At 46.9% G+C, this 14,995-nt stretch overlaps 2 protein-coding genes across 2 annotated transcripts in view; both read right to left on the bottom strand.

The window, feature by feature from the left end:
- Window positions 1-247: 247 nt before the first annotated feature.
- Window positions 248-1,806, bottom strand: LOC115081588 (zinc finger protein 501-like). The gene has a single exon (XM_029586010.1). It carries the CDS (start codon window positions 1,105-1,107, stop codon window positions 823-825), a length of 285 nt encoding a protein of 94 aa, XP_029441870.1. The 5' UTR covers window positions 1,108-1,806; the 3' UTR covers window positions 248-822.
- A 207-nt stretch (window positions 1,807-2,013) lies between these two features.
- LOC115081589 (zinc finger protein 850-like) overlaps window positions 2,014-14,995 on the bottom strand; it is a 139,307-nt gene continuing 126,325 nt past the window's right edge. The window contains exons 5-7 of the mRNA XM_029586011.1: window positions 3,468-3,542; window positions 3,337-3,404; window positions 2,014-3,273 (exon numbers count right to left, since the gene is read on the bottom strand). Coding sequence (XP_029441871.1) covers window positions 2,147-3,273; window positions 3,337-3,404; window positions 3,468-3,542 — 1,270 coding nt within the window. The 3' untranslated portion in view covers window positions 2,014-2,146. The remainder of the gene's footprint in view (window positions 3,274-3,336; window positions 3,405-3,467; window positions 3,543-14,995) is intronic.

Genomic DNA, 14,995 nt, shown 5'->3' with positions numbered 1-14,995 from the left:
GGTCTTCACCACTTCCTCCGGAAGGGTGTTCCAGGCATCCACCACCCTCTCTGTGAAGAAATACTTCCTGACATTGGTTCTGAGTCTTCCTCCATGGAGTTCTAAATCGTGACCCCTGGTTCTGCTGATTTTTTTGCAATGGAAAAGGTTTGTCATTGTCTTTGGATCATTAAAACCTTTCAAGTATCTGAAAGTTTGAATCATATCACCCCTGCTCCTCCTTTCCTGCAGGGTGTACATATTTAGATTCTTCAATCTCTCCTCATAAGTCATTTGATGAAGACCCTCCACCTTTTTGGTCGCCCTTCTCTGGACCACCTCCATCCTGTCTTTGTCCCTTTGGCGATACGGTCTCCACTACCTGCAAGCCAGCACACAGGGAATGAGCTCTCTGGGGTAAACTGTCACAGGGTAAAAAAAATAAACTACAAATCATGCAAAACACCCATGTTGACAAAATCGCTACTTAGCTGAATAACTTTTCCAGCTAAGTAGCACCGCACTGATCCACCCACTGCCCACCCACAGCTTTCTCAGCCATTGAACATAACTGGATATTCAGCAGCAGAGAGATAGAAGGATAAGTCCTACTTATCCAGCTTTCTGGCATCTGAATATCAACCTCCCTGATTCTTATAGCTTACTTGATGGAAATGGAGAAGTTTTATTGTTCTTGCATTCGGCATTTTAATATCTTTATTAGGCCACTCTTCTATTCCAAAACTGTATGAAAGCATGTTAACTGAATTTGACTCCTGTGCAACTTTTCTGGTGGCTTGCAAGATCTTCCTTTCCATTTAAGTTTTTACCAGACACAGTACATTAACTTGGTTTTTCTCCAGTATGGATTCTCTGATGCAATATTAAACGCACCTTCTGAGAAAAGCTTTTACCACATTTAAATGATTTTTCTCCAGGGTGGATTTTCTGATGCCGTCTGAGACATGCCTTGTCACTGAGCATTTTACCACATTCAGTACATTTAAGTCGTTTTTCTCCAGTATGGATTTTCCGATGCAATATAAAATTGTCCTTCTGACAGAAGCTTTTACCACATTCACTACATTTAAATGGTTTTCTTCCAGTATGGTTTTCCTGATGCTGCATGAGAGATGACGGCCGACTGAAGCTTTTACCACATTCACTACATTTAAATGGTTTTTATCCAATATGGATTCTCTGATGCAATATTAAATGCACCTTCTGAGAAAAGCTTTTACCACATTCGGTACATTTAAATTATTTTTCTCCAGTATTGATTTTTTGATGCGGTCTGAATCATGCCTTGACTCTGAAGCTTTTACAATATTCAGTATATTTAAATGGTTTTTCTGCAGAATGGATTATCTGATGCAATATTAAATGCACCTTCTGAGAAAAGCTTGTACCACATTCAATAAATTTAAATGGTTTTTCTCCAGTATGGATCTTCTGATGCTGCATGACAGATGACATCTGACTAAAGCTTTTGCCACATTCAGTACATGTCAATGGCTTTTCTCCAGTATGGATTTTCAGATGTTGCCTGAGCCATGCCTTGTCACTGAAGCTTTTACCTCATTCAGTACATTTAAATGGTTTTTCGCAAGAATGGTTATTCTGATGCCGTCTGAAACATGCTTTGTCCATGTAGCTTTTACCACATTCAGTACATTTAAATGGTTTTTCTCCAGTATGGATTTTCTTATGCCGTCTGAGACATGCCTTGTTAATAAAGCTTTTACCACATTCAGTACATTTATTTATTTATTTATTTAAATTTCTTATATACCGGCATTCGCGATGGGAGTCGCATCATGCCGGTTTACAAATAACAAGGTGTGACAAAAGAATAAATACTTAATAACTTAAGACATTAACATGTGATAGAAGAATAAGGTAGCAGTTACAATAAAACAGGGATAAAATGGAACTTGGAATGTAGAGAAGGCAAAAGAGAGATGAACAATGAGATAACAAAAGAATAACCAAGGTAAATAAAACCTGCCAAATTAAAAAGAACATTATTGAGTTGTCAAAGGTTGTTGATTGCCCTGACGGGAGTTCTTAGTTGCTTGAGTTGAGAGTGGGTTCAGTTGGTATCTGGAAAGGCATTCAAGAATAGCCAGGTTTTAAGTCTTTTTCTGAATGTGGGGAGGCAAGGTTTTTACATTGTACATTCAGTACATTTAAATGGTTTTTCTCCAGTATGTCTTTTGTGATGCTGTCTGAGATATGCCTTGTCACTGAAGCTTTTACAACATTCAGTACATTTAAATGGTTTTTCTCCAGTATGGCTTTTGTGATGCCGTCTGAGACATGCCTTGTCCCTGAAGCTTTTACCACATTCAGTACATTTAAAAGTTTTTTCTCCAGTATGGATTTTCTGATGCCGCCTGAGGTTGGCTATGACACTGAAGCTTTTACCACATTCAGTACATTTAAATGGTTTTTCTCCAGTATGGATTTTCTGATGCTGTCTGAAGTTGTTTTTGACACTGAAGCTGTTACCACATTCAGTACATTTAAATGGTTTTTCTCCAGTATGGCTTTTGTGATGCCGTCTGAGACATGCCTTCTCCCTGAAGCTTTTACCACATTCAGTACATTTAAAAGTTTTTTCTCCAGTATGGATTTTCTGATGCCGTCTGAGGTGGGCCTTGACACTGAAGCTTTTACCACATTCAGTACATTTAAATGGTTTTTCACCAGTATGGATTTTCTGATGCCGCCTGAGGTGGGCTATGACACTGAAGCTTTTACCACATTCAGTACATTTAAATGGTTTTTCTCCAGTATGGATTTTCTGATGCTGTCTGAGACATGCCTTGTCACTGAAGTTATTACCACATTCAGTACATGTAAATGGTTTTTCTCCAGTATGGATTTTCTGATGCTGTCTGAGGTTGTCTTTGACACTGAAGCTTTTACCACATTCAGTACATTTAAATGGTTTTTCTCCAGTATGGATTTTCTGATGCCTTCTGAGATTGGCCTTCAGAGAGAAGCTTTTACCACATTCAGTACATTTAAATGGTTTTTCTCCAGTATGGATTTTCTGATGCTGTCTGAGACATGCCTTGTCACTGAAGTTATTACCACATTCAGTACATGTAAATGGTTTTTCTCCAGTATGGATTTTCTGATGCTGTCTGAGGTTGTCTTTGACACTGAAGCTTTTACCACATTCAGTACATTTAAATGGTTTTTCTCCAGTATGGATTTTCTGATGCCTTCTGAGATTGGCCTTCAGAGAGAAGCTTTTACCACATTCAGTACATTTAATTGGTTTTTCTAATAAAGAGAACTCAGTACTGTAATGTTCCCCATCTTGAGGGCAATGAGAGGGTCTCTTACCTGTGTGCTTTCTTTGGTGTATTACTAAGGATTCCCCGCAAGAAAAGGTTTTCTTGCATTCAATACAAGTAAAAGTGCTCCCTTCAGTGTGGATTCTCTGGTGTAATTTCAGGGTTAACTTCTGGTTGCATGGAAAAGGTCTCTCTCCTGTGTGACTCCTCTGGTGCAAGACAAAATGACATTTTCTACTAAAGTTTTTCCCACAGGTGTCACAGTGAAAGGATTTCTTCCCTTCCTCTTTCTGCTGGAAGTCAAAAGTCATTTGATCACTGTTAGTACTCTGGAAAGGTCTCTCTGCTCTCAGATTTCTCATGCTGTGTTCAAAACTCATTTGATCACTGTTATTACTCTGGAAGGGATTCCCTCTTCGCATGTGTCCCTGGTGCTCAGGGATGTCTGTAAACTCCCTGCCACTTCTCTCACAAGCAGTGACTCCATCCAGTGACTCTCCTGTAGAGTCTTGCTCCTTCTTCTCTGATTCCTGCTGTCTTTGGCTAATGTCTCCCCCCTTAGTTCTCTGGGCAAGATTCTTACAGACATTTCTGGATTGTCTTGGTGTAAGTGCCAATACTATAGGGTGTTCTTCTCGATTCTCCTCCCTCTTCTCTTTCTGTATGACCTCATTGTCTGCTGGATATAAAAAGAAGGAATTAATCATGTGTAAGAGACAATGGCATGGAAAGCTACCAATAACCTGAGATGAGATGTTTAGAAGGATCACATAATGAATGCATATTAAAGAATTCTGTGACTTAGCAGAAACTTTATGTGATGCCTATGAAAATCTCTCTATGATGTCTCTATAGAAATATTCAGAGAAGTTAAGAAAATCAGTTGGTTCTCTTTACCATACTGTGTAGGATACAGAAATAAAGCTGATGCAATACAGGAACTTTGGAGATCACACAGGTCCCTCCTTTAGGATTCCTGTAGGTCTGGTTCTCTGGGCTTATCTACTATTTATTTAATAACATTTATAATCTGCTTATAGCGGATCTGCCAAACTACACATTATAATAACAAATTAAAATAATAATAATCATGGACAATTAAACTTCAGAGATCTAAAAACAAGAGTTAAAATTTAAAATTTAATCCTCTGCAATAGCAGCAACCAAAGTAATTCACACAGCAGCAGAGTCGCATGATCCCAAGGAAAGCTTCTTATAACTAAATGGGCCCTGGAAATTTGCAGCGTTTGCAAGGCTCGCAGGCTAGAGTGAGGCAGACCAATCCATAATCTGCTGTACATCCAGATTGCCTCTCCCAGTTCTCTCAGAGGATTCAGAAACCCAGGAATAAATGGGTTACAGTGGGCTCTGGTAGAACAAAACCTGTAACTCTGAGACACCCAATTTCCCCAACTTTGCAGCGTCCTATATATCCACCCCACTACTCCCACACAGAAGTCAGACATCCAGGATTCAAAAACCCAGGAAGGTGAAATTACTACTCAGATGATAATTTTCTTTCCTCTAGGATAGGCAAGCCAGTGCACATAAGTGGGTTATGCACGCCTACCAGCAGATGGAGACAGAAACCTGGAGTATGGGAAACCACACTTGGCGTGGCCAGTGAGGTGCTATCTGGATCATGGTTCCCTTGTCCTGACGTAGCTTCACGAGAGTCTTTGAGAGAAGAGGAAGCGGAGGGAATGCATAAAGTAGACCGGTTGCCCATGACAGGGAGAATGCATCTCTGGGCTGAGAGTGTTTGCTGCGAATGAGGGAGCAGTAATTGTCCACTGTGTGGTTCTGAGGGGACGCAAAGAGGTCTGTCTGAGGATATCCCCAGTGTCTGAAGATGGAGTTTGCTACCGAGGGGTTGAAAGACCACTTGTGCAGTTGGAAGACACAACTCAGCTTGTCTGCTTGTACATTGTCCACTCCTGGCAAGTAGGTGGCCCTGAGGTACATCCAGTGGGAGAGAGCCTCCGCCCATATCTGCGCAGCTTCCTGACACAGAAGGAAGGAGTCTGTGCCTAGCTGCTTGTTGATGTACCACATGGCCACCTAGTTGTCCGTCTGAATCAAGATGACTTGATTTGAGAGGCGATCCTGGAATGCCCTGAGAGCGTATCATATTGCTCGAAGCTCCAGCAAATTTATTTGGTGTTTAGCTTCCTCTAGAGACCAAGATCCTTGTATCTGTAGATTGGCCATGTGGGCTCCCCACCTGAGGTTGGAAGCATCGGTGGTGAGAATGACTTGAGGTTTGGAATTTGAAAGGGCAGTCCTTGGAGGAGATTGTTCTGATTTTTCCACCATGCGAGAGACAGACGGAGTGAGTCGGTGATGTAGACGATGGTTGACAGAGGCTGAGTGGCCTGTATCCATTGTGACCTGAGAGTCCAGTGCATGAGTCTCATAGCCAAGCGGGCCATTGGTGTGACATGGACTGAGGATGCCATGTGTCCCAGAAGGATGAGGAACTGGCGAGCTGTCGCAGCATGCTGAGACTGTAACTGGTGAGCGAAAGACACGAGAGTTTGTGCTCGTTGCTGAGGAAGAAAAGCTTTTGCCCGCAAGGTGTCCAAGTCTGCTCCAATGAACGACAAGGTTTGAAATGGGACTAAATAAGATTTTTCATAATTGACGAGAAATCCTAGTGAAATTAGAGTGTGTAGAGTTAATTCGAGGGACGACCAAGCAGCTTGCTGAGTTGAAGCCCTGATTAACCAGTCATCCAGATAGGGGTAGACGTGAACACCTTGGGTTCTGAGGAAAGCTGCTACAACCCCGAGACATTTGGTGAAGACCCGTGGTGCAGACACTAGGCCGAACAGAAGCACTTGATATTGATAGTGCTTGGGGCCTACTAAAAACCTGAGATACTTGCGATGAGCTGGAGCTATCGCAATGCGGTGTATGCATCCTGGAGGTCCAGAGAGAAGAGCCAGTCTCCTCTTTGAAGAAGGGGTAGAAGCGATCCCAAGGTTACCATCTTGAACTTTTCCCGCTGGAGGTACTTGCTGAGAGCATGTAGGTCCAGAATTGGACAAACACCCCCCCCCCCCCGATTTTTTGGGGATCAGAAAGTACCAGGAATAGAACCCTAGGCCTTGCTGTGAGTGCGGAATGGGTTCTATTGCCCTTGACTAGAGAAGAAGGGAAACCTCTTGATCCAGAAGAATAGAATTGTCGGACGTTCTCCACGTCTGCAGAGGCAGGGAGTCCAGTGGCAGGGAAAGGAAGTTTAGAAGGTAACCTTGAGCATCCATTGTCAATACCCATTGGTCGGATGTGATTGAAGTCCACATGTTGTGGAAGTGGCATAATCAACCTCCCACTGGTATGTGACATAGAGGAAACTGGCTGCTGCTCTCCAAGCGGAAGTAAAAAAGCTGAAGCAGCCCTGGCTGGGGAGCTGCTTGTGGTTTTTGTTTTCGGGCTTGGTGAGGCTGAGGTTTTTGATAAAGTCTCGTAGCACGGGACCTTGGTGGTGGCGGGTTGGCCTTTTTTGGACGATAGAACGACTTCTTAGAGTCCTTCCTGAAGGGCTGCTTTGAGAAGAAGTCAAAGCATCGAACAGAGCTGTTTGAGGGTCTCATGATGGTCTTTTAATTCAGCCACCATCCGTTGGATTTGTTCACTGAACAGATTATCTTCGATACATGGTAGGTTGGACAAAACGGTCTTGCACTTCTGGACGAAGGTCAGAAGACTTTAGCCAGGCCCACCGTCTTGCCGAGATAGCCATTGCCGACACTCTGGTAGCGGTGTAAAAAATGTCATAAGATGTCCGAATCTCATGCTTTCCTGCTTCAAAGCCTTTGCTTACAAGGGTTTGTAGCTGGTCTTGGAATTGTTGAGGTAGGGAATCGGAGAAGTCTTGTATTTGCTTAAAGATGACCCTGTTATATTGGGTCATATAAAGCTGATAGGCAGCAATCTGGTAGATAAGCATGGCTCCTTAGAATACTCGTCGACCAATGTTGTCTAGGAATTTTTGTTCCTTAGCAGGAGGGGTAGAGGAGTGAGGTTTTGACCTTTTGCCCTTTTTTGTGCAAATTCTACCACAACAGAGTGGTGATCAAGCTGGGATTTTTGGATGCCTGGGGCTGACTGGACTAAATAAGTAGTATCAGCCGTTCCGTGTACTGGAGCAATTGATCCAGGATTTTCCCAGTTCTTTTTGAGATCAAGAAGGACCTGATGAATGGGAATAGAAGTGACCACCTTGGGGGCATCCAGAAATTGGAGCAACTCCATCATCTGGTGCCTATCATCTTGTTCAGTCTGTAGTTGAAAAGGAATCAACTCAGACATTTCCTTAACAAAATTTATAAATGAGAGGTCCTCTGGAGAAGAATGGTTTCTGCTCTCAGTGGGAGAAGGTGGTGAAGGTAAGTCATCGGTGTCTGTGGAAGTATCATTCCCCCAAGTGTCATAAGGATCAGCAGACTTCCCTTTAGGAAATGAAGGAGTTTGGGTACCTGAGGGTCCCAGTCGAGGCTCCGAAAAAAAATCGGAGGAATCGCCGGAGGCACCGATGATGACATCGAAGGCATCGGTGCAGGCATCGAGGGCATCGATGGATTACTCAATGGCGCCGAACGTATCGGCACCGATGGATGAATCAATGGCGAGGGACATATCGGCATCGAAGATTGAGGCAACACCCCCGAAGGAGGGATGCGGAACGGTGTTTCTCCTCCCGATGATGCTGTCATCGGGGAGGGCATCATAGTCATCGGAGACCCAGGATCCACCGGTGGAAGGGCAGCCATCAGAGCCTCCATTCTGGATAGCAGCGGTGCCAGTGCTGCCGGAATCGGGTCGATGACAGGTTCCACAAATCTGTGCCGGAGGAACCTGAAGACGTTGCATCGCCCTTGTCGATGGCCTCCTGAACCAGCTGGTCCAGTTCCTCTCGGAGACCTTGAGCAAGGAGCCCCGGCTCCGGAATGGAAGAGGGAGCAGAGGCATAGCCGGAGGGACCACCTTTACAGGCGGAATCGTGGCTCCCAAACCCCGATCGGGTGAGGGTTGCCTCTGTGACCTGGTCGCAGGAATAGACGGTGCCGTTCCTGGAGTGGGCTTCTTCGACAACGGCGAGGTCGATGGTTTCGCTCCCTCTATGGTCCAAGTCTTACGATGGCGATGTTTTTCCCTGCGATCTCCTCGATCCTGAGGAGGAGTAGAGGGTGTCAATGGCCGTGAAGATGTCGATGGCGGTCGGTCACTGGTCGATGTTGACACGAAGTCAATAGTGCCGGTTCCGACGTCGATGCAATAGACGGAGTCGGGGTTTGAGCACAGAAGAGGAGTTCCATCTTCTCCATTCTGGCTTTGCGACCTTTTGGTGTCAGGACATCATGCTCACGGCCTAAACACATTACATAGACTCCATGGGGGTCTGTGATAGACATGGTGTGTGAACAGTCCGGGCACTGACGGAACCCCGAAGCTATGGCCATTGAAAAAAAATCGAGCCGCGGTACTGTCGATGGCCGGTAGGCCGTGAGGGCCAAAACTTAACGGTAATAGATGGAAAACCATGTAAAACTTAGCGGAGTACCGCGGTCAGAGAAAAGTCAGAGGACAGACCCCTGGGGGCAATTTTAAACTTTAAGAATTCCGTGAGGAAAATTCCTGTCAGGAATCTCTATAGAGCTCCTTGTGCCAATAGGCTACTGCTGCGCGGAAAAAAGAAGACTGAAGGGGACCCCTGCTGGCTGCAGGGTTAGTCCCATGCTGGGCATGCCCAGTAGGGGCTAGTCAAAGTTCTGGAAACTTTGACAGAAGTTTTCCGTGATTGGGCTCCATCCTGATGATGTCTCCCATTTGTGAGGACTACCATCCTGCTTGTCATGTGAGAAACCAGCAATCCTTCCCCCAGACCTCCAGGGACAGATGATCACACAGCGCTTCAACCCTTATAGAAGCTCATTTCAAGCGGCCCACCCTGCAGACCCGGAGCCAGTCCTTTCGGAACAAGCACAATAAAATGGGAGCCAGCTTGGGTCCAGGCCCCAGCCGCACCCCACAATGAAGACCAACCGGCCCATCCAAAGGAAGAAGCCATAGGGGACAGACTGGCTCTGTTCTACCGAAGATGAGTCAAGATATCTTCGGCCAAGTGGGTCCTATCCATCATTCGAGAAGGATATTACCTGGATTTCCACCACCTCCCTCCGGACAAGTTTGTGGAATCTCCCTGCCATGACCCTTCCAAGAGAATGGCAGTGGAAGCTACACTGACCAGATTACTAGCCTTAGAGGCTAGAACACCGGTGCCTCCACAACAAATAAATACTGGCCATTATTCCATCTATTTTATCGATCCCAAGAAGGAAGGAACATTTAGACCTATCCTGGACCTCAAGGCGGTCAACAGTCACCTGAAGATTTCTCGCTTCCACGTGGAAATCCTACGCTTGGTAATAAGGGCGATATAACCAAGAGAGTTTTTTACCTCCCTGGATCTGTTGGAAGCCTACCTACACATTCAGATCCAACAAGAGCATCAGCATTTTCTACACTTCTCGATCCTGGACCATCACTAGGAATTCGGGACACAACCTTTCGGGTTAGCCACTGTACCCCGGACATTCACCAAGATCATAGTGGTGGGGCAATACTGAGGAAGGAAGGAATCCACGTGCATCCTTATCTAGACGATTGGCTGATCAGAGCGAAATCCCCAGAGGAAAGCCACCAGGCAACCAACAGAGTCAAAACTCTACTGGAGAGCCTCGGGTGGGTGGTCAACACAAACAAGAGCTGCCTGCAGCCTTCCCAATCTCTAGAATACGTGGGAGTCCGGTTCGATACCAAACAAGACAAGGTCATCCTGACACTGACAAGGAGATCAAACCTGATGACCCAGTTACGAACCCTGCTGAGCGAACTTCGCCCCATAGCACGGGATTACCTACAAGTTCTCGGCCTCATGGCATCCACACTGGAAGTAGTCCCATGGGCACGGGCTCACATCAGACCCCTACAATGCTCACTATTATCACGATGGAATCCTCTGTCCCAGAACTACATCGTATGGCTTCAGCTCCCGGACAGAGTTCAGGCCCAACTACGATGGTGGCTACAAGAAGCCCATCTGAGCCAGAGAACGAGACTATCCTCCCCAACCTGGATCCTACTCACCACGGATGCCAGCCTACAAGGATGGGGAGCACACTGTCAGGAGCTAACCGCCCAAAGGCTATGGAACAAAGGAGAGTCGGGATGGAATATCAATTGCCTAGAAGTCCGGGCAGTCAGACGAGCCTGCCTAAGGTTCGGTCACAGACTCAGAGGCAAAGTGGTCAGAGTAATGTTGGGTATCGCCACAACAGTGGCCTACACCAACCGTCAGGGAGGAACTAGAAGCCAATAGGTGTCTCTGGAAATAGACCCCTTAATGTCATGGGCGGAAATGCATCTTCAAGAGATCTCGGCCGTCCACATTGCCGGGAAAGACGATGTCGCAGCGGACTACCTCAGCAGAGAAAGTCTAGATCCAGGAGAATGGAAACTGTCAACAACAGCATTGAAATTGATAGTAAACCGTTGGGGAACACCAACCATGAACCTCCTGGAAAACAGATCCAACGCCCAGGTACCCAGTTTCTTCAGCCGCAGGCGGGAACCCCAGTCCCAGGTAATCGATGCCCTGGTATAGACCTGGCTACAGGAGACTGTTATATGCCTTCCCACCGTGGCCCCTATTGGGCGGGATCATCCACAAGATAGAAACCACAGGGGGACAGTACTTCTAGTGGCCCCGGACTGGCCAAGAAGACCATGGTACGCAGACATGCGAAGACTGCTAACAGGGAGCCCCTGCCGCTACCTCCACATAGAGACCTGCTCCAACAGGAGCCGATCCTCCACGAGGATCCAGCTCGATTCTCTCGAGAGGACTCGCCTAAGGAGGAGAGGACAGTCGGGGGCAGTAATTGACACCCTCCTCCGAGCACGCAAGTTCTCCACATCCCTAACATACATAAGGATTTGTAGAGTATTCGAATCCTGGTGCAAGGACCACGACATCATACCACACTCAGTCAAAATTCCTGTAATTTTGGAATTCCTACAGAATGGACTACAGACAGGATTGTCCCTCAACTTCATCAAGGTACGTGTCATGTTCTTGAACCAATAGCGAGAGCGGCAGCATAGCCACTCACCCGGATGTCTCCCCCTTCCTGAAAGGAGTCAAACACATCAGACCCACCCTTAAAGTGGCCGGTGCCTCTTGGAACCTTAACCTGGCCCTAGATTTCCTAGCAGGGAACCTCCTTCAGACCGCTCCGCAGCCTGTCTCTCCGACTATTAACATTGAAGATATCCTTCCTGCTGGCAGTCTGTTCAGCCCGTCGTATATCCGAGCTACAAGCACTGTCCTGCCGATAGCCGTTCCTCCGACTCACCCCAGGAACAATTCAGTTATGCACAGTTCCGTCGCTCCTCCCGAAAGTGGTATCTCACTTCCATCTCAACCAAACCATCTCTCTACCATCGCCAGATGAGCATAAGAATTCGAAAGAGGCTCGAAGTCTATGACATCTCAACGTCGGCAGACTCCTAGCCCAATACCTGGAAAGATCGGAATCCATTCGAAAGACAGACCATCTATTCGTCCTTCACAGCGGGAAAGAAGCAGGGGGAAGCGGCCTCGGGAGCAACCATAGGCCGCTGGATTAAGAGGTCATCAAGGTGGCCTACATGGAAGCAGGCAAGCCATCGCCTTACAAGTAAGGCCCATTCTATTAGAGCCAGGCATGTCCTGGGCGGAGAACCAAGATGCTGTCACCCCGCCGAGATCTGCAGGGCGGTGACATGGTCCTCCATCCACACCTTCTCCAGGTTTTACCGCCTGGATGTTCAGGCTCGGGCGAACAGAGCGTTTGCAAGGGCAGAACTGAGTGGGTCATGGGCAGCCTCCCACCCGGTTCGGGAGTAGCTTTTATACATCCCATTGGTCCTGAGTCCATCTGCTACACGCTAGGAAATGGAGAAATTACTTACCTGATAATTTCGTTTTGCTTAGTGAAGACAGATGGACTCAGCATCCCACCAACGGCTGCTGTTACTCATGGAATTCTCGGGGAACATCCCCAGGAGCGAGTGATTCAAAGGGAAGCCATGCTTCCCTTCATCTACCACACCCATCCTACCGGGTGTCGACGTTTCTTGGTTGAGAGCACTGGCGGTCTCCAGCTACAGCCAATTCAAATTAATTAAGTTAACAGTTATAAAGTTAATCAAGTTATTCGAATTATTCAGTCATACATATATCACAATGCTCCTGTTAGCAGTTGGAGACGGATCAGATTTCAATCTGACGTCAGCCCCTTGTACATATACCCCTGCAGGAAGTGCAGTTCTTTAGTATTCTCCTCGAAAAGCATTGTGGATATATGTGTGACTGACTTCATGAGTAACTTGATTAACTCGCATAACTTCATAACTTGGTTAAGGTTATAACTCGATTAACTTGATTAAATTGGATTGGTTGATTGACTATAGCTGGAGACCGCCAGTGAGCTCAACAGGAAAGCGTCGACACCCGGCCGGGTGGAAATCCTAGGTAAACGAAACGTGGCTTACCATTGAATCGTTTGAAATCAATGTGCACGGCAGCCAAGGATTTATTTATTTATTTAAAGCTTTTTTATACCGGCATTCATGATAAAATCATATCATGCCGGTTTACAGAAAACAGGGGAGTGATAACATTGAACGAAAACTGGTGTTGATATGTAGCGAAGAAAGTTACAATAAACAAGGGAAAATTAGAACTTGGAGAAGAAGAGTAGCTGGAACAATTTAGTCAATTACAATAAATTAATTACGTAGTGTTCAGATTAATTACACAGTGTTAATGGGACAATTTACAAGTGGATGTAGTATTTTTGGAGAAAGTTATGAGAGGGATAAGGATGGGATGCTGAGTCCATCTGTCTACACTAAGGAAAATGAAATTATCAGGTAAGTAATTTCTCCATTTCCTAGCGTGTAGCAGATGGACTCAGGACCAATGGGATGTATAAAAGCTTCTCCCGAACCGGGTGGGAGGCTGCCTGTGACCCACTCAGTACTGCCCTTGCAAACGTTATATCCTCCGAGCTGAACATCCAGGCGATAGAATCTGGAGAAGGTATGGACGAGGGACCATGTCACCGCCTGCATCTCTCGGCAGGTGACATCAATTTGGCCTCTGCCCAGGAAGTTGCCTGGGCTCTGGTCGAATGGGCCTTGATCTGTAGAGGCAGGGGCTTTCCTGCTTCTACGTAGGCCGCTTTGATGACTTCCTTGATCCAGCGGGCTATCGTGGCCCGTGAGGCCGCTTCCCCCTTGTTTTCTTCCCACTGTGAAGGACGAAAAGGTGGTCTGTCTTTCGTACTGGTTCTGACACTTCCAGGGATCTGGATAGGAGTCTGCCGATGTTGAGATGTCGTAGAGTACGGGCATCTTCAGAATTCTTCAAGGCATCCGCCGATGGAAGCGAGATGGTCTGGTAAAGATGGAAGCGTGATACCACCTTGGGGAGGAACGAGGGAACTGTGCGGAGCTGGATGGTTCCCGGGGTGAGTCTGAGGAACGGCTCACGGCAGGACAGTTCCGAGATGCGGCGGGCTGAGCAGACTGCCAGCAAAAACACAGTCTTTAAGGTCAAAAGGCGGAGGGACAGACTTCCGAGGGGTCTGAAGGCGGTTCCCGCTAGGAAATCCAGAACGAGATTGAGATTCCACAGAAGTACCGGCCACTTTAGTGGCGGGCGGATGTGTTTGACTCCTTTTATGAAGCGAGATACGTCTGGGTGAGAAGCTATGCTGTCACCACCGCTCTTGGAGCCGTTGCATGACAATGTGGACACCTGTACCTTGATGGAGTTGAGGGACAGGCCTTTCTGAAGTCCGTTCTGTAGGAACTCCAAGATCACGGGAACTTTAAATGAGCGTGGCTTGATGTCGTGGTTCTCGCACCAGGCTTCAAATACTCTCCAAATCCTTATGTAAGTTAATGATGTGGAGAATTTGCGTGCTTGGAGGAGGATGTCGATTACAGCCCCCGAGTATCCGCTCTCTCTCAGGCAAGCCCTCTCAATGGCCAGACCGTTAGAGAGAATTGAGCTGGGTCCTCGTGGAGGATCAGACCTTGTTGTAGTAGGTCCTTGTGTGGGAGCAGAGGAAGAGGTTTCTCTGCCAGTAGTCTTTTCATGTCTGCGTACCACGGTCTTCTTGGCAAATCTGGTGTCACCAGAAGAACTAGTCCCCTGTGTAGCTGTATCTTGTGAATGATTGCGCCCAACAGGGGCCATGGTGGGAAGGCATATAGCAGGGTTCCCGGTGGCCAGTTCTGTACCAGGGCATCGATCCCTTGGGACTGCGGTTCTCGCCTGCGGCTGAGGTATCTGGGTACTTGGGCGTTGGATTTGCTTGCCAGAAGATCCATGTCCGGTGTCCCCCTTCGGTTTACTACCATTTGGAAGGCTGCGGATGACAGCCTCCATTCTCCGGGATCTAGACTTTCCCTGCTGAGGTAGTCCGCCATGATGTCGTCTTTCCCGGCGATGTGGACGGCGGAGAATTCCTGGAGATTCGCTTCCGCCCACGCCATCAGCGGGTCTACTTCTAGGGACACCTGCCGGCTTCTGATGCCCCCTTGTCGGTTGATGTAGGCCACTGTTGTGGCATTGTCCGACATCACGC

The sequence above is a fragment of the Rhinatrema bivittatum genome, unplaced genomic scaffold (genome assembly GCF_901001135.1).
Source record: "Rhinatrema bivittatum unplaced genomic scaffold, aRhiBiv1.1, whole genome shotgun sequence".
NCBI lineage: Eukaryota > Metazoa > Chordata > Amphibia > Gymnophiona > Rhinatrematidae > Rhinatrema > Rhinatrema bivittatum.
The sequence above is the reverse complement of the archived record's forward strand: the minus strand, read 5'-3'. Positions and strand labels throughout refer to the sequence as shown.

What these genes read in the sequence shown, in the direction of transcription:
- LOC115081588 (XM_029586010.1), bottom strand. Translation starts at nt 1,107, where the DNA reads ATGCAGCATCAGGAAAACCATACTGGAAGAAAACCATTTAAATGTAGT.